Source organism: Hibiscus syriacus, unplaced genomic scaffold (genome assembly GCF_006381635.1).
Source record: "Hibiscus syriacus cultivar Baekdansim isolate YM2019G1 unplaced genomic scaffold, ASM638163v2 tig00116962_pilon, whole genome shotgun sequence".
Taxonomy (NCBI): domain Eukaryota; kingdom Viridiplantae; phylum Streptophyta; class Magnoliopsida; order Malvales; family Malvaceae; genus Hibiscus; species Hibiscus syriacus.
In genome coordinates, this window is record NW_024063488.1 from 7,200,510 (window position 1) to 7,218,303 (window position 17,794).

General features: G+C 33.2%; 2 protein-coding genes and 1 pseudogene across 3 annotated transcripts; 1 reads left to right on the top strand and 2 right to left on the bottom strand.

Annotated features, from left to right (window-relative positions):
- Nucleotides 1-451: 451 nt before the first annotated feature.
- On the bottom strand, nt 452-16,068 carry LOC120190432. Of its 2 annotated transcripts, XM_039193516.1 has the most exons (14): nt 6,124-6,246; nt 5,456-5,853; nt 4,989-5,070; nt 4,761-4,864; nt 4,462-4,588; nt 4,255-4,349; nt 3,928-4,051; nt 3,337-3,417; nt 3,028-3,126; nt 2,273-2,458; nt 1,592-1,729; nt 1,434-1,490; nt 960-1,094; nt 452-777 (listed from the first exon to the last, which is right to left on the bottom strand). In XM_039193516.1, the coding sequence occupies exons 2-14, from the start codon at nt 5,494-5,496 to the stop codon at nt 568-570; spliced, it is 1,479 nt and encodes a 492-aa protein (XP_039049447.1). In that variant the 5' UTR covers nt 5,497-5,853; nt 6,124-6,246; the 3' UTR covers nt 452-567. The 2 variants fall into 2 exon arrangements, with proteins under 2 accessions (XP_039049447.1, XP_039049446.1); XM_039193515.1 differs by lacking the exons at nt 5,456-5,853; nt 6,124-6,246 and adding an exon at nt 15,938-16,068 and having other exon boundaries at nt 4,989-5,053.
- LOC120190435 lies at nt 8,209-10,735 on the bottom strand (annotated as a pseudogene).
- LOC120190434 (UPF0047 protein C4A8.02c-like) lies at nt 14,897-16,394 on the top strand. Its single transcript, XM_039193517.1, has 7 exons — nt 14,897-15,136; nt 15,214-15,274; nt 15,390-15,484; nt 15,566-15,599; nt 15,733-15,787; nt 15,876-15,918; nt 16,166-16,394. Exons 1-7 carry the CDS (start codon nt 14,960-14,962, stop codon nt 16,235-16,237), a joined length of 537 nt encoding a protein of 178 aa, XP_039049448.1. The 5' UTR covers nt 14,897-14,959; the 3' UTR covers nt 16,238-16,394.
- Nucleotides 16,395-17,794: the final 1,400 nt, after the last annotated feature.

Below are 17,794 nucleotides of genomic sequence, written 5' to 3' on the forward strand. Positions count from 1 at the left end.
TTGTAAGAATATGGTGAAGTCTTCATTGACTGTAGACGCCGTATGATGATCGACGGTGTAAAACTAATAAAGTATGATTGATTCATGGGATGAGGGAAAGTAGAGGAACAACCCAACAAGTGAATATGGAGACGACGAAGAAATAAAATTCAAATAGGTTATATCCTTACTTTCACTGCTTAATTATCTGGTTTGATTCATGTGAGCATCATCGTGTTGCTGTTGCACACACTATTCCAGCAAGCCAAACAACTATTGCAGATATTATAATTCAGAAGGTAAAAAAATATTAAATCAGTCATCGTTTAACTCAGCCTACGTGCCTAATGAAAAAGAAACATTATTTTTGCTAGATTGTTAGAATTTGGGTGAAACTTTACTAGAAAAAGAGAACCACATAAATCTTGGACAATTGTTCAATCTAAATACTGCATTTACACATTTATCAAAGTAAAGCTTGGAAATCTGCATAATTTTGCTTCGAGTTTAAAATGACTGGAACACTTTGTACCGGAAATACTAGAAACAAGAGAAAAAAATACAACAGTTCAATGTTACTGGGGCCACTCATGTGGAACGATTCCTCCGGTGATGAACTCGTCTTAGGATGCAAAGGCGTAGTCGTTTACTAAGGGCTTCTAGCTTTTCAAGCTTCTCATGCTTGGGCTTTGGGGTTATTGAACCTTTCTTCTTCTTCTTCTTCTTTTCCTCTTTTGGTGGATCACACGATTTTTGCGGCATGCTTTTAAGAGGTGTTGCAAGCACGTTAAGAGTCGCCTAACAAGACAGAGACCATTTTCAGTAAGAAAGATAAAACCAGAAATAGGCAGGAGCTACCCCATTAGAGTTAAAACAAAATATAAATCATGCAGCAAACAAAAGCTGAAACTCATTCTTCTTGATTGACTAAAAACAATTTAAAATCTAACAGCCTTGTTATATGCATTATGTCGAAGAACCTCATTTCTATTATCAGCAGTTGTACAATCCGCAGAAGATTCATCACTGCCCCCTAGTGAAGAGCATCTTCCCCAACTTTCCCTGTTTGAGCTGGTATATGAGCAACATTCGTCACTTTGGCCATTTGGCTTATCCTGCAAATCATAAGACAAAATTCTCTAATGAAAACAAAAGTATGAACAGAGGAAAACCAGAAGTTCATAAATTATTTCACACGTTATGCTGCCGGTTCAGAAAACATGTTCAGTAACACGCGATAGCCACACTGGAGGTGGAGTCGTAAGTGCGGAGTGGATCAAACATTAAAATTAAATATAAATCATGGCAGTTTATCAGGACTAATTGAGAGTACATCAAGCAGGAACTGAATAAACTAACTACCTAGTCTTCCCTGTAAAAAGAATAAAACATGTGTATATGCAGACAGACACGGAGTTACATACTAGAGATGATCAGAGGAATTTCATGGATACCTGTAAATTTGATTGTTCGTCACTGTCAGATCTATTGTTCCTAGTAACCATGGAATCCTGCAATGATAAGAAATAACAAATTATAAAAGTATATATATAATTTGAGTATTAGTCTAATAAGCAGACAAATACAAAACCAAAGTGAAATAGAATCCTACCAATGTAGTACGTGGTGCAACTTCTGAGATCAGTTCATTTACTGGCTTAGTCGTCAAAATGCTAGGTGCAGAAGAAGATGAACTTGCAGCATTGGTTGGTTCAGTTTCAATGCCAGTGATTATTTCATACAACAGACTCTAAAAAGAGTTGCACAAAATTCATGTTAAATATTTGGTAGGTATATATTCCAATTTCTACAAAAGCTTTTACACATGTTACTACCACCAAATACTAGGGTCAGATCATCTTAGCAGAGGCCTTCATCCAGCAAATTGATTTCCAGCCCCAGCATAGTTGTTGCCTCGTTGGTATGTTAGGCATAAGAAATTTGTGAATGACACGTCATGGGGATGTGTTATTAAACTGAGCATTACTAAAAGTATATTATATCTCAACTGCACTATAAAAATACCCAAAGAAGAAGGTATAACATAATAATCATAATGCAGCCGGGCTAAACTCCTAAACTGAGGGGGTGTTTATTGAATAATGCCTAGCTACTAGCTAATGATCCACATCCTAATAGAAAAGCTTTAAAAGAGGCAGAGCTTATGAAAAAGTTCAGAAAATATGGAAAGATACATGCATCACGTAGGTGACACCTAATACCAATCAAAAGGACACTCCACTTTTACTCTTAAGCTACTTTCTTAAAAGCTCTGACATGATAAGAAATTCACCTCGTCCATGCCAGCACCGACTTTCAAATCACCAAGGTCGGAGTATTTCTCAAGCTTACTTGAACAAGCAGAAGAAATCTGAGGAGGACGAAGCACATTGAAGAAGAAAATGGAGACTGAATCATAATAAAACTGTGGCCTGGAGGAGTTATGATCACCATCAAATTTTATAACGTTTTTATCCCCCTGCATAGAATATGCTTGATAAACACTTCTGGTATCAGCCAAAACAGGGTCTGTTTGGTTCATGGAATATAAGATTAAGGGATGTAAGCAAATACATTTTACTAAATTGTCCTTGTTATAGATTTTTTTTTTTTAAATGAAATTATTTCTTTTAATATTTTGGCATATTTGAATTATGAAAAAAAAATACCCTCTTGGTTTGATCATATATATCAAGATGTTTCTTTCATTGTGTTTTGGGTTAAGTAATATATATAACAAGAGAGATTTTTATTTTTAATTATACTTAAATTTTATTTGGAAAAAAAAGAGAAATAATAAAAATAATGGCTAAATTGTACCAAAATCTAAGATTGCGTCTGTAATTTTAGATTACATGATGAAATGAGATGTTATGATATTACACCTATATTACACTCTGCCAGTAATCTTAAATTATATCCTACCGTAATTGTTCGCAAACCAAACAACATAATGTTATATTGGAATCAAAGATTACGCCCTGGAATCTTAAATAACAAGAATCAAACTCCCCAAGAAAATGTAAGAATTTTCAAATGGTAAATTACCGCATATGATTTAAATATGAGGTCAGAGTGATGATGTTGAATAAATTTGTCATCACTGGCATGTCCAAATAATGCTGGAATGAATGTTTTGGGTGCTACCTGTGAATCAAAGTCTAGAATGTTACTTAAAATAATTAGCAGTTGGTAAAGAAACAAACCCGCATGAAATGAAAAATAAAAAAATCTGTCAATACAAGTATAGCATTGATCTGGAAAGGCTTTAACGTTATGAAGTATGAAAAAATTTAATCAACTCCCTAAATTGTGTTCGACTTCTGAACACCAACCAGATTGTTAAAATGGACAAACCTTCAGACAATTTAGATCCATAATGTCAAACTTTGCCTTCTTCTGAATTACACGCCTCATGTATTGCACAGCCATCTTAACCTAATTGAAATAGAAGGCATGAAATACAATTTATTGCAATATTAAAAACATCTACACATAGAATATACAAACAGCAATGAACCCCATTGTGAATCACATATCATGACCAATAAAGTATTGATAATTACTGTACTAGTACCACCAAGACCAGAATCAATATACCACATTTTGGAAAAAGCAACACATTAGCACTATTTGTCACACCTCACATCTGGTACTGAGGTACAGTGGCATTTTCTCACCATACCAACTGACTAAATTTGGACATTTCACTGGACCACTCTTTCTGCTTCCATTGGTGGCCATAATGGAGGAGGGGGGTTAATATGAAATCATGCATCTCATGTTTAGCCCTATCATTTTCTTTTTCAGGGCGTGCACATCATCATGTGCCTATCAGTTAATAAGGAACATATGACATCTTCACAGGGTATAGAATTTGTCTAACATGCCAGTTTGCTTTTAAAAGTTCACACTTAAGCGAACAAAGTTACAAGTAAAGATTTGTACCGTGAATTTAGGAAGCCTGATTTTATACACGTCAACAAGCTCCATCATAAGATCAAATAAGTTTGAGAAGGCACTGTCCAACACCATTCCTGCTATTGAAGGGTCTTCTGCTCCATAAAGAAGGCTGCATTAAATAACAAAGAGAGAAATCTAACACACTAGTAAGTGTAGTTTTCCTAGGAAGAAACAAAATAAAAATATGAGAAGCACCATCAAGAGAACAGGATTTCTAAACATCCAGAAACAAGGGCTTTCAAACATATCCTGTTTAAGAAAACAAAGGGTGTCTGAAAATGCAATAAACTAAGAGGTGAAAGTATGAGGCACCTAGTGACAGCACCCATTGATCGTCCCCATAGACCTATATGAGATATTTGTCTTTCACTTCTCAAATATGATACCACAATCTTGAGATCGTCTCTCTGTCAAAGAGTTTTAGAAAAGGGTAGAGAAAAATATAAAAAGACAAAAAATAATACATAAATGGCCATCAAACTTAGATAACAGAAGCACTCAACTAGATCGAGCACGTACCTCGTGCCACCCTAGGCTAACATAATCACCATCAGATAAGCCTGAACCCGAGAAATCAAGTGTGAATACCGTAATATTTGATGGGAGAAGAATTAAAGCAGCTTCATTGGCATCAGCTCTACATCCACTGTAATATCATCCACAGGAGAGAAAAAGAGAGTGAAACTTTACCTCTCTTTATGCTACTCAAATCTTTGGTAATGATTCAAAACAATTCCTTGTTGAGGCACAATACCATCTAAAAGCTGTTTATAACTACAATGTACATTTAAGCAGAATGTATGGAAAGAATTCCATACCTGTTTCCATGGCAGTATATAACACAAGGGAGTGGAGTTTCTTCAGGGAGTGATGAAGGCACATAATGACTACAACGCAGCTTATGGCCCCTTGAGTTTGTAAGCTGTATACATTTGAAATAGATAATCTAACATGTTCCAAGAAGCTAACATAAAGCACAGAGGTGACGCACAGAAAAATAACGAGATAATAAGGTAGAAAGGTGGCTAATTAACGTCCATACTTGCCTCCAAATCTTGTCTTTTGTATTGCCTGCCAGCAAGAGTAAACTCCTTTTCCCAAAGATATTGATCTGGGTTATAATCAGCCCTGCATGTACACATGAAAAAAGGATAAAAGATAGTAACTTAAGGGAAGATTAATGATCGGAGCAGCAGTGCAGCCATTACAGGTAACAAATACTCAAAAATTTCGAGTAATGAAAAAAGAGAAGTTGCAAATCAACAAATGAGATGGAGGCAGCAATAATTGGCTAAGATAGCTCCTTAACATATATATCTCATACTAATGCTATAGCTTTTGTTTTATTTACAAAACAGAGTCATGAAGCAAAATTGTGGTTTCGTTAGAAAAACTAATACTATTTTTCTTTGCAAGAAGAGGCGAGAAAGAACTAAAATGAACTGAACAATTTAGGATCCAGGTTTAAGAGATGAGCATGGAATTAGGGTGGAATAGTGTAACAGAGAGATACCTTGGAGGTCGAATAACAAAATTGATGAACTGATCAATCATCTTGCTAGTAGCGAGCTTTTGAATGTGAATCTCCAGAAGCGTGTAATTACTCCAGCGCAATGTATCAGCAACTCCAAAATCACTTTTTCAACATTTTTTTTGGGCTCCAATTCAACTCTCTCTCTCTCTTTCTCGCTTTATAAGGGAGAGCACGGAAGCAGCTTTCTTCTTTTAGTGGAACAGATGGGGCAATAGAAACAGAGGCATCTTTTAAAACCCGTACATCAAATTATAAATTTGCAGTCCCACGGAGAGAGATGGGCAGCAGAATGTTTCCCCAACATCGTCACGAAATGTCCAACCTCCCGTGTCAATAAAAAAAATTAATCTTTGAGCTGAATGTGAGCTGTTTGGCAACTAAACAAATAGTAACAATTAATACGAAAAAAGAGGTAAGGAAACACAAAGCTCGTTCACGAGCTTTTCCTTCCAGATCTACAGCGGCTATACTTTTGGACGGACCTTTTTACCTGTTTCTTTGGAAGAGTTATCAGAGAAAAAAGGAAAATGAAGTGGAAGAAATTCGATCTCAGAAAAAGGGAAACGAACTTTTCAAAAGAAGGTGAAAGAAAAAGTCAAACAGGAAGGGAAATTCTACCAAATGAGAGAAAGGAGGACGGAGCTTACAGGTTTTGATGTGTTGGTGGCAGCCGAGAACGGAGGGGGCGACCAGCAGCAGGTAAGAACAAGCAAGCGCAGCTCAGTGACGGACAGAGACAGAGAGAGACGGGCAGAGAGACCGAGCTTTTTCTTTACTGGGTCTCTGTTTCGTAAATCTTTGGATAAACTACAGAGATGGTCCCTTTTCTCTGTCTGTTTTTTTTAGTTATTGATTTTTTTTTAAAAATTATGTTATGATCAATTTTGTTTCCAATCTCTTATTTGGGTCACTTAGCCGTTAATTCTCGATAAAATATTAATTTAACCTTTGAACTTTATATAAAATATCAACTTGAACCTTGAATTCAATTAAGATCTCTATTATCAATAATTGTTCATCATTGTTATCAGTCACAGTCAATTATCATCACTGGTCGTCATCTATTGTTCATCATTGTTATCAGTCACAGTCAATTATCATCACTGGTCGTCATCTATGATCGTTAGACTTCAAATTTTTTAATACATTCTCTTTTAAAATCATGAACATGATGTCAATTTCATAAAAAAAAATTCTTTAAACTGCACAGACCTGATATAAAAACCTTGAAATTCATTTAAAAATAAACTATAATAATAAATATATCAGTGTTCCTTTAAAAATAAAGACACGTTAATCAAATTGATATTTTATCTAAAATTTAAAGATTCAATTTTTATTATATATAAATTTTAGGATTAAATTAATATTTCATATAAAATTCAAGAGTCAAATTAAAATTTAACTATTTTACTAACATTTTATGTCATCAAATAAGGAAAGTTAATTATGATGAGGACGGTCGATGATGGAATTTAATCAAATTTTAGAGTTAAATTGATATTTTATCTAAATTTTAGAGCCAGTATGAGTCAAATTAAAATTTAAATATTTTTACTAAAGTACCGTATCATCAAACTAATAAAAATAATAATCCATTTACCAAAATATAATGAACTGATAATGTGAATGATTTTTTTTTTTTTGAAAATCAATGACCAAAACAACATAGACCAAAAACAAAAGGAATCATCATTGTAATTTATCCTAATACTTTAATAGTTATCGAGTTTTAATTTAAGTTATAATTGATTGGTTTGATGACTAAAATTATAATATTAATTTACTCGAATTATATGACAAATATCTGCTGAATGTCATCTCAATCGTTGAGGGTGGAGCCACAATATATATATATATATATATATAACTGAACCAGTCAACTATCCTTACTTATCTGTATAAAATACAATAAAACATTATGAATCAAATTGAGTTTAAACAAACTTAATTAAATATACTTGAGTTAATCAAACGTTAAAAACATAATAACAAAAATTATATAAAATTGTACTCGAATTAAAACCACGTAAAAATTACAAATTATCAATAACAGAAGATGAATAATATTAGATAAGAAAAACTTTTAAATCAAAGGATCAAATAAGAGCAAATTCCAATTTGGATGCTATATAATAATAAACTGAAAAATTAAATACCAAATTTAAATTATTAAATCTTGAATTTAAATATTTGATATAAGTAAATTGTTTGATAAATATAGATTTTAAAAGATAATATAATTAAAAAATAAAAATATGATGAAAATACATCTCATGTTATATCTCCTTAAAGTAGGATAAGAGGGTGAAAACGGGGCACCCACTTGAAATAGTCCTCAAAATAAAATAAATAGCCATTGTTATCCATCCAAGTTGCCTTTTGTGAAGGCAAGGTGAAAGCAAACCCACAATAACACAGGGCATATGGGACATAGCTGTTTCTACTTTTTTGATTTCTTTCCACCTTTTGAGTTAAGTGGAACCTTTTCTTATGAATAGTTTGCTGTCCCCTCTTGAACCTTAGCACTATGTTGGCCAACTTCATATCCTAAGGTTTTCATGAAGCTTATGAGTTTTCCATATTGTCCAATCCAGGCAAAGAAAACCTAGGCTCATTCACTCATTCCAAAGGCTCCGAACAAACCGAACCTTAAAACAAGAAATGATCTAATGCATAGACTAATAGAATTCAACCCGCTTCCGAGTAGAATTACCTTTATACACAGTCAAAACTCTTATAACATTCCAGTAATCAGTTCACATAATCGGTTTCATCACATGTTGGGTGTGAGAGAGTGGAATATAATGAAGCTACCAAAATACCAACTCTCTCCAAATAGCCACCCATATATTCCACATACAACTGGAACTGCCATGTTTTGATCAAGGTAAGTTTCAACAGCTGCTACCTGCAAAGTGAAAATAACAAAGATCTGTAGGGACTGGAACCTGGCTTACATTGTATACTAACTCTTTCTCTGGTTAATGTCTTCTTCTTTCTATTTTCCTAGCAAAGAGAGCCGCCCGGGGGGGAGGGGGGTAGATTTGTTCAAAACTTCAGAATGTCTATGCTCTACAGGTTACTACTGGGTGTCGCTAAGCCTTGAAGCTTCCAACCACCATATCCTGCTACAGAAAATGCCTGAAAAGGTAAGACACTAGGTTCAGTAATGATTCACCCCTTCAAAAGTTATAAACCAAAAGTATCTCCAATCTCAAATCTGAAAAAAAATTATGGTGATTAAGCTGCACTGGTCAAGTTTTTGCATCTTCATCTCTGTACCTCTCCAAAAAGGACATTATGATTTAACCACAACTTTCAATACATTGAGTTTCTTTAACTAAAAAGAAATATCGGCAGTGGATCAGACAGAATAAACACCATAAATCCATTCTGTCATTACTATAGAATTCAGCCACTAAATTCTCCTTTTACATGGCACCAATTCTATTAAGACATGCCATGTTAATACATCAGTTTACATTGATGAATCTATCACAAGGGCATCAACATAGATGAGTAAAAAACTCCAACCCCCCGGAAACAGAGGTGGTCTCAAATCTATGCACACCAGAAGCAAAAGCTACGGGCATTGAACCTCAAAAGCTTAATTATACTTGTTTAGGACATCATTCAATCCAGTCCTAAACATGGTTGATCCCACTTCCCCCATCTGTCTACTAATGGCTTATGATATTGTTCCCTAATTTCCAAGGTAGCAGTAGCATTGATTATCCAACAAATAACAGTTTTCAAAAGTTTTGCAATAGGTTTCACGTATGCTTATACTTCAAGTGAATATTATTTGAAAGTGTATTTAATGCACTCCCTGCAGGCCCCTACATGAACCCTCGAATGGTCTGATTTTATGTTAGTCATACACTTGCTCTCTGATGTGTGTCTGATAAATATCCAACACACAATGCATGGCTTTTGTGCTCCAAATATAAGAAAAAACAAAGAAAAAAAGATTGTACTCACGTTAGAATGTACATATCCTACATTCACAGAGCACAAGCAAAACAGCCCTTATTTCATGCAATTAGGCAATAAGATCAGAAATGTCCAACTACATATTTTTGCTATTTAAAAAGTTACAAGATGGAAAGCTTGCATCAGCCTCATTTATAACTTATCCTGTTCTCAAACAAAATTTCAATATACTATACCGTTATATCTACAGATTCTATGAGAACACTTTATGGAAAACACATTGAAATATAAAGCAGATTATGCTCTATAAGAGCTTATGAAAATAGTTCACAACTCCAATTTAGCACCACTCAAAAAGAGCAGTTCTTGCAGATAAAAGTAAAACATATAGTAAGGGAGTATCAGGTGGTTGGATTTGGCGTATGCTTAGCTTATAATTATATTTTACACGTTACCTCCATACAAATATAAGGCAAAAATAACACAGAGACAACATGAAAATATTTTATGGAAGGAAATCAAACCTCTTCCCAAGATTTTCCGGGAGCTTCAAGCAAAGCAGCATTGCAAGCCTTGAGCTCTATGGAAGCACCGGTAAACATGGAGGCCACCTCTTCCCATCCCCTATTATGCCCCATGCACCTGTATAACTAATTTAGAGTGAATCTGTGATAAATTACGAATATAAATTTTCTCAGGAAACAAACACACAATCATACTATACTAATCAGGTTTCAATTAAAGAGTAGAAACCTAAAGCTTGAACCAGAATAACATATTGAAATAAAATTAAGACAGCAAAGGAATAATCAAAGTAGACAGCAAAGAGACACTGACATGATGGTAAGTATTTCGTTACTTGAATATTGACAGATAATTCGTTGGAGGTGTTCAGCAGTCTGTCCATCCATGGCTGCAATGAAATAAAAGCTAGAAATAAAATGGACCTCTGCTTCCAGAAAACCACGCACCTGTTCCTGCATGTGTTTCTCTGGTACCCACGGCATCGCTGGAGCAAAATGAATTAATAGATTGAGTTTTTTTTTTTTGGTCTTCGAAACATCAATATTAAGGTTTTCAAAATATGATGCTTAGAGAAGAGAAACTAGCTAACCTGGATAAAATAAGCTGAGGGATCCAACCCATTCGTTGGAGCTTTTGAGAAACCGCCGCAGCATCAGATCGCCCGGATTTACTGAGTGGACGGTCGTGATCTGATGGTGTTGGGGTTCGCCAAATTGTGGCATTCACCATTAGGAAAATTTAGATAGCAAGATATGGTATTAATAAAAACAAAGATCAGAATGCTAGTGAAATAGATTCTTTTGAGGGGGGGCCTCGTAAAGCCGGATGTTGCCAAGAACTCTTGGCATGGCGAAGTAGGATGAGGCGGCGATAGGTAGATTGGGCCTCCCACGCCGCTAGCTCGACCTCCTCCTCCTCCGGCGCAAACAGATAGGGACTGGGCTTAAGCCAATGTACAATGGCTTGGAGGTTGAGAGGCAAGAGCTCACTGCTACTGTGGCACTAGCATTCATTTCTGATTTCAGTGAGTTTCTGGTATCTGTAATCTGTTTTGGGTCGCTATTCCTAAATCTATTTCCTTGAAGAGATGTTCAAGTTAAAATGTTTGGTCTGGGTATTTTATTTGGGTTGCTTTTGGTCTGGGTTTGCACAATTTTACCACGTTTGCCATTAAATTAATTTATAAAATATTAAATTATAAATAATTAAAATTATAATTATAAATTAGTTAAAAATTTAAATATAATTTAATTAAAATATAATATTTATAAAACATTAGTTTTTATAATCTTATTTTAATTATAATTAGATTAAATATTAATTTAGAAAAAATTATAAATTCTATTTTATTTTTATAGCTTTAAAGCTATCGTCGTTACTACCACTGTCGTTACCATTCCGCTGTCGCCACCACCGTTGTTGTTGTCGATATTATCTTTCGCCGTTGATTTAGTCTTCGTCGTTCGTCGGTGGCTAAAGATATTATCGGTGTCGGTGGCAACGGTGACGGCAACGACTGGAGCTTCAAAATTATGAAAATAAATTAAGGTTTATAAATTTCCCAAATTAATATGTGATATAATTACAATTAAATAAGATTATAAAAACTAATGTTTTATAAATATTCTATTTTAATTAAACTATTTTTAGATTTGTAATTAATTTGTAATTATACGTTTAATACTTTATAATTTAACGTTTTATACATTAATTTTGTGATGTTCATTATTAATTGTGTTCATCCGTGTTCGTCGAACGTAACAACATCATATCTACTAAATATCTTCTTTTTTATATTTTAATATCATATTATAAGTTTATAATTTTTTGAACAGATATCTTAAACTCACTAGATTAATCCAAAAAGGAAAATTATAATTTCCGTAATTCATAATTTCTTTTTTCACTATTTTATTAATATAAAATAAATTCAAATAATATAACTGTAATCGCGTAAAAAATACGATTTATGTCAAATAACTTACTAATTTTTTATAAGGATAAAATTACTTTTTAAACGTTATGTATTGTCGTCTTATTATCATCTCTTTCTTTTAATTTAGGGTAAATTACACAAATAATCACTAACTGTTAACCATTGTTAATGTGAGTGAAGAAAATTTGAGTTGGACCATTAAACGTTTACCTGACCCATTGACAACTTATATGACCGTTGATCGATCACTCCACTACAATCATCGTCTTTCTTATTCTCATATTTCGTCTTCTACTCGTTTTCTATTCTTATCTGTCGCTAATATAACTAATATTTTCAACTTGTAGCTATTAAGAGTGCATTTGGTTCACGGAATGTAAGATTACCAGTGGGAATGTAAGATTACCAGAGAATAGGATTACTGGGAATGCTGTATTTTGTGTTTGGTTGGTTTAGCAGGAATGTAAGATTACCGTGTTTGGTTAAAGGAATAAAAGATTATTGGAATGTATATTTGACCAAATTGTCCTTATTATATATTTATTTTTTTAACAAGTTGAAAAATATTTATATATTTTCTTTAAAAATAAATTCATAAAATTCATATATATATATATATATATATATATATATATATTTATATATATTTACAAAATTAAAAATATAAAAAGGTTTAATGAAAGGGTAAAATTCTATTTCAACCCTGAACTTCATATAAAATTTTAATTATAGACTTTTTTTGTAAATCTAAAATAGTTTAAGGATAAATTTGTAATTTAACCTTCGTAGAATTTTTATTATTCAATGACAGAAGAATGATATTTTTGAAAAAAATAAAAATTTAAGGGCATTTTAATCTAAAACGCCGGTAATCCAACAATACTTATGGAAAGGGAGGTAATGACATTCCCGGTAATATACCCAAAAAATCTACTATTGATAATAAAACATTACCGGGAATAAGATTCCCGGCCAACCAAACATGAGAATGTGGATTACATTCCTATGGGAATCTCACATTCCTTGATCCAAACACCACCTAAGGAGAAGGAATATAAGCTGCTAGAGGAGGCCAACGATATGCCACAACAGATAACATCAGCTAAGGAGAATGTTGTACGCCTGGAACTAGCAGCAGGGAACATTCGAGAGAGGCGCAGAGGGGTGAGAAAGAAGGATGCTTAGAGCTCTAACTGGTTTTGTCCATTTCTATAGCAGTCGAATATAAATAAAACCAGCTTGTAAATGAGAGGCTTGCTGAATTTACTTGGAATTTCTATTATCTTAATCTACGTTCTATTTCTTCATCTCTTCTTATCTATATTCTTGTTGAATAACACTAACAAAATTATCACTCGTCTTTAACCGCCGTTAATGTAGGAGAATAAAAGTTGAGTTGGACCATTAAACGTTTATTTTACCCATTGACAACTTATATGACCCATTCGATCACTCCTCTACGATCATCATCTTCCTTATTCTCATATGTCATCTTCTACTCGCTTTCTATTCTATCACTCTACCATATATTCCTAATCACAATAAAATCCTCCTTTGTTGTTTTATGATCAACTCTACATTTAGATGCAGTTGTTCAACCACAGAATCTTTAAGGAGAATAATACTCCTTTTATCATTGAGATCATTCATATGATAAGAAAAAAAATATTTTAAAAATCACATAAATAATATATAAAAAATCACACGATAAATATAAAAAAACAATTATAAACACAAAAATAATATAATAATATATTTATACACGAATTTTATTTTCAATTTAGATTATATAAAATAATTTAAAAATAATAGTTATATTCTTAAAAAATCAAAATCTCATCCATACATGATTCGCTTTTTGCATTAGTTGTACGGGTGAGCAAAATTTGACTCGACCAAAAAATCAAATTTTTTCAATTTTTAGTTATTTGAGTCGAGTCGAATTATAAATTCAGTTTTCGATTTTGAGTCAAATTGAAATTTCAAAATTTAAAGTAACTCGAAAAAACCGAAAATTTGGATGAGTATTTTGACATATTTACGATTTGGTCAATGATTTCTTATTCCTTCAATTCTTCCTTTATTTTAAGTTACATTTTCACTAAATTTGAACAACATGCTCCTAAACCATCATAGAATATATATATGTACTTCTAATTTCATTTTTTATGATATTTTTTCATTTTTCAATTTAGTCTCTCAATTTTGCATGATTTTCGTATTTCTTCAATTCATTATTCATTTTAAGTATATTTTTGACCAAATTTAAACCACATGTTCCCTACCACTATAGATTATCTATGTAACTTCAATTTTTTTTTACAAAAAATGTATTTTTTTTAATTTAGTATTTTAACTTTGCATTTTACTCATTTTAGTCTTTTGACTACAATTATTTACAAATTCTTTCTTCACATCAATTCTTTGACTCCTTTATACTATCATTAATCTTTTATCCTCAAAACACCTTCTTGAAAATATAATATTGTAAATATATTTTATAATTTTAGATTGTATGTGATATATTAAATAACATTGTAATGTAAAAAGAATTTGAAGAAATATATATCTTATAAGATTAGAGAAATTAAAAAAAATTAGAATAAATTTGTACTATAATATTATAAATAATTACAATTAAATTGGTATAGAAACTCGAACAACTCGACTCGAAAAAAATTAAAGTCAACTTCGAATTGTAAAATACGACTTTTCAACTCGAATAAATCAAATATTTTTATTCAACTCATCTCGACCGAATGATCACCCATAATTAGTCGGATATATTAGGTCTCATTTTGCTCGTTATTTATCTTATTGGCCATGAATAAACTAAAGGTTGGCAAACAAACAAATGGCTACCAACCATACACGAGATGAGGCTCGTCGACTAACCACTCGTTTGAGAACTTCATTCAATTTGCAAAAATGGCCCAAAAAATATCAATGATGTTTGTGGAGTATAGCATAGCCCGTTCGAAATTCTGCTATGCGTATGGGCTTCTTGAGCTCAATAGACAATAGCTAGTAGCCGAGCCATTTAAAATCAGCAGGTTAGGTTACAACTTGGGGAGAGAATCTAAAAGATGCTGATGCAAAGCTCATCACTATTTTTATCGAAGCCTGCGTCGGTAAAAGCACAGTACAACACATCCTCCGTTGATTCCAACACCATGGCTGCCACCGTCCCCGGCCCGAAATGGGCTCAGAAGACCATTACTCTTCCTCCCCATCGGCGAGGCTGCCATCTCGTTACGTCCCAGGTAACCAACATGCCTACTCGTTTTTGCCTCCCAATAATTCATTTTCTTTTACCTTTAACTTTGCTTTTGGGAACCAGATATTGAAGGAAATCAGACCCGATTTATCTGAATTTAAGTGTGGCCTTGCTCATCTATTCCGTGAGTGTCTCTCGGTCACTATTTTCCACTTTACTCCTTTGATCATCTCTCCCTCTGCACAATGATTTTTAATTTTATGCTATTTATTCACATATTTACGATTTCACCATTCCAGTGCAACACACAAGTGCTTCGCTTACCATCAATGAGAATTATGACTCGGATGTTCGTGACGACACCGAGACCTTCCTCAACAAAATAGTTCCAGAGGTATGGAGATAACAGAATGCTGAGGGGTTTTCTTTTCTTTTCTTTTAAATGGTGCTTGAAATTTTTATCTTCATTTTCCAGGGAAGGTCTGCGCCTTGGAAGCATACGCTAGAAGGTTTGTGTCATTTCATATTTACAAATTTAGACTCATTGCACTTTCAGCTATACTCTACTGATATAACTTGAACCCTGCTCCTTCCCATCCAAGTCAGTTTCTTCATATTTAAGTTTCATTTTAACCTTTTCAGGCCCTGATGACATGCCCGCCCATATCAAATCATCAATGTTTGGCTGCGCCCTAACGTGAGTATATTTCAGTTTGATAAAGGTTTCATTTCTTGTTCTTTGAATTACTTCAAATTCACCCAATCTTTATGTTATTATTCTACAGGGTTCCTATTACAGATGGAGAGCTTAACATGGGAACTTGGCAGGTACATCATATTTAGCCACAATGATCATATCCAACTGTGAATATGGTCTTTATCAGCTTTGATTGCCCGTATGCATTGAGAACTTGGATGTTCTCACTTCTCATGCATTTCATCTCTTTCTTTGAATGGCCTTTGATCAATTTGCTCCGAGACTGCTAAAACTTTGGTTACATCTTGTTTGAATTTGCTTTCCAATGTTCTCTGTTAACAAAAGATATCCAATTTCCTTTTTTCTGTTATGTTTTAGGGCATTTGGCTTTGTGAGCATCGCGATGCTCCGACAGCTCGTAGAGTGGTGGTGACCCTCAATGGCATATGAGGTGTTAAATATGGAGATGCTATGTTCGCCTCAGGCTGTGTAATGGTGTTATATTTAAGATGGTTTCATAATCACTATCTTTAATCTGTTGTGTTGCTTTGTCGAAATAACATCGACAATAAGATGGTATAGCAATGAGTTTGTAATCAGTTGTGATTGGCACTTTCCACCTAAAATCCGTTCAATCAAATCTTGTAAGGTTGTACTTCCTATTCTCTGCCCAATCAATTTCTCTCTAACCTTAAAGTTCTTTGCAATTGTTATGGTCCAACAATCTCTCGGGTAAGCTCTTTTCTTTTCGTATTCTTTTACTTTCGATGAATTTTTTCTTTCATTTCTGGGTTAATTTTGTACGTGTAATCTACATTTGTTTTCATTTTGAGATGCCAACTGAAAATCTCGACTATTGGTTCAAGAGTGTTGGAGCTAATTCTAATGAATATATTGGACTACAGTACATGATGACATGTTAGAACAACAACTAGACTATATGCTAATAAACCCAAGAACTCCATCAACAATCATAATCCAATCAACCAAAGCAGGGTTATTCAAGTATTCAACGAAGAAAAACAAGAAATAATAATGTAAAAGAGATTACTTTTATAAATCAGTATTACATTTTAAAATTATTAGTGGGTAATGAATGTAAACCCATTTTTTAATAATTTAATTTTTAATAAAATTGCCCCATTTTTTAGTAGTGTTGATATATTATTAAAAAAAACCATTTTAGTCTTTAATGATTAAATGGTAAAAAACATCATTTGAGGTTTTTGTCACATCAACTAAGATATATTCTACAAAACATGTCTTTGAAAAATATAAAGTGCGTATGTATTATAGTTGACATATAACCAAAGCTGGAAAACCTGGTCCAACGTTCTTCAACATATGTTATTGTTGTGTGTGTATATACTGTGAATAGGGTTGCACAGAAGTCGGATTTTAATCCGATCCGGTTTTTATCCGATCCTGTTTTTTCCCATAGAAAAAAAACCGGTTTATAAAATAATCGGTTCGGTTTTTAACCGGTTTGGAGGGCCGGATATCCTAACCGGTGTAACCGGTTTCGGTTTTAAAAAAACCGATTTTTTTTTAAAAACCGGTTATAAAAAAAACCGATTTTAAATATTATTAAAAATTACATCGTCATCAATTGCAACAAAGTTTACGATAATTGTTGAAAACATTTTGATATTTCGATATAACAAATTAAGTTAAATGAATTTTAAGATTTTTCAAATGATTTTCTAAGTATATTCGATATAATTATTTAAATATCAAAACATTACTCGAAATATTTCAAAAATCATTTTTAATTCTTACTTAAGTGTAAAATTAAGTTTTAATCTTAAAACAATTTCAAAATAATCTTTCAAAGTATTTCGAACCATTTCAAAACCAAAAATTCCAGATTGCTCAGAGGGAACCGATTTCCCCCCAAGGGGGTACCGATTCCCCCTGAATGGTTTGGCTCCGAGATTTCCAGAATGCTCGGAGGGAACCGATTCCCCCATAGGGGGTACCGATCCCCCCTATTCAACGGTCGAAATA

Excerpts from the sequence above, each read along its gene's own strand:
- LOC120190434 (XM_039193517.1), top strand. The coding sequence starts at position 14,960 with ATGCTGATGCAAAGCTCATCACTATTTTTATCGAAGCCTGCGTCGGTA. Across the intron at positions 15,600-15,732 it reads TTGGAAGCATACGCTAGAAG|GCCCTGATGACATGCCCGCC; the intron begins GTTTGTGTCATT and ends TAACCTTTTCAG. Across the intron at positions 15,788-15,875 it reads ATGTTTGGCTGCGCCCTAAC|GGTTCCTATTACAGATGGAG; the intron begins GTGAGTATATTT and ends ATTATTCTACAG.
- LOC120190432 (XM_039193515.1), bottom strand. The coding sequence starts at position 16,031 with ATGAAATGCATGAGAAGTGAGAACATCCAAGTTCTCAATGCATACGGG. Across the intron at positions 4,350-4,461 it reads TTAGCCTAGGGTGGCACGAG|AGAGACGATCTCAAGATTGT; the intron begins GTACGTGCTCGA and ends ACTCTTTGACAG. Across the intron at positions 1,491-1,591 it reads TTGCACCACGTACTACATTG|GATTCCATGGTTACTAGGAA; the intron begins GTAGGATTCTAT and ends TTATCATTGCAG.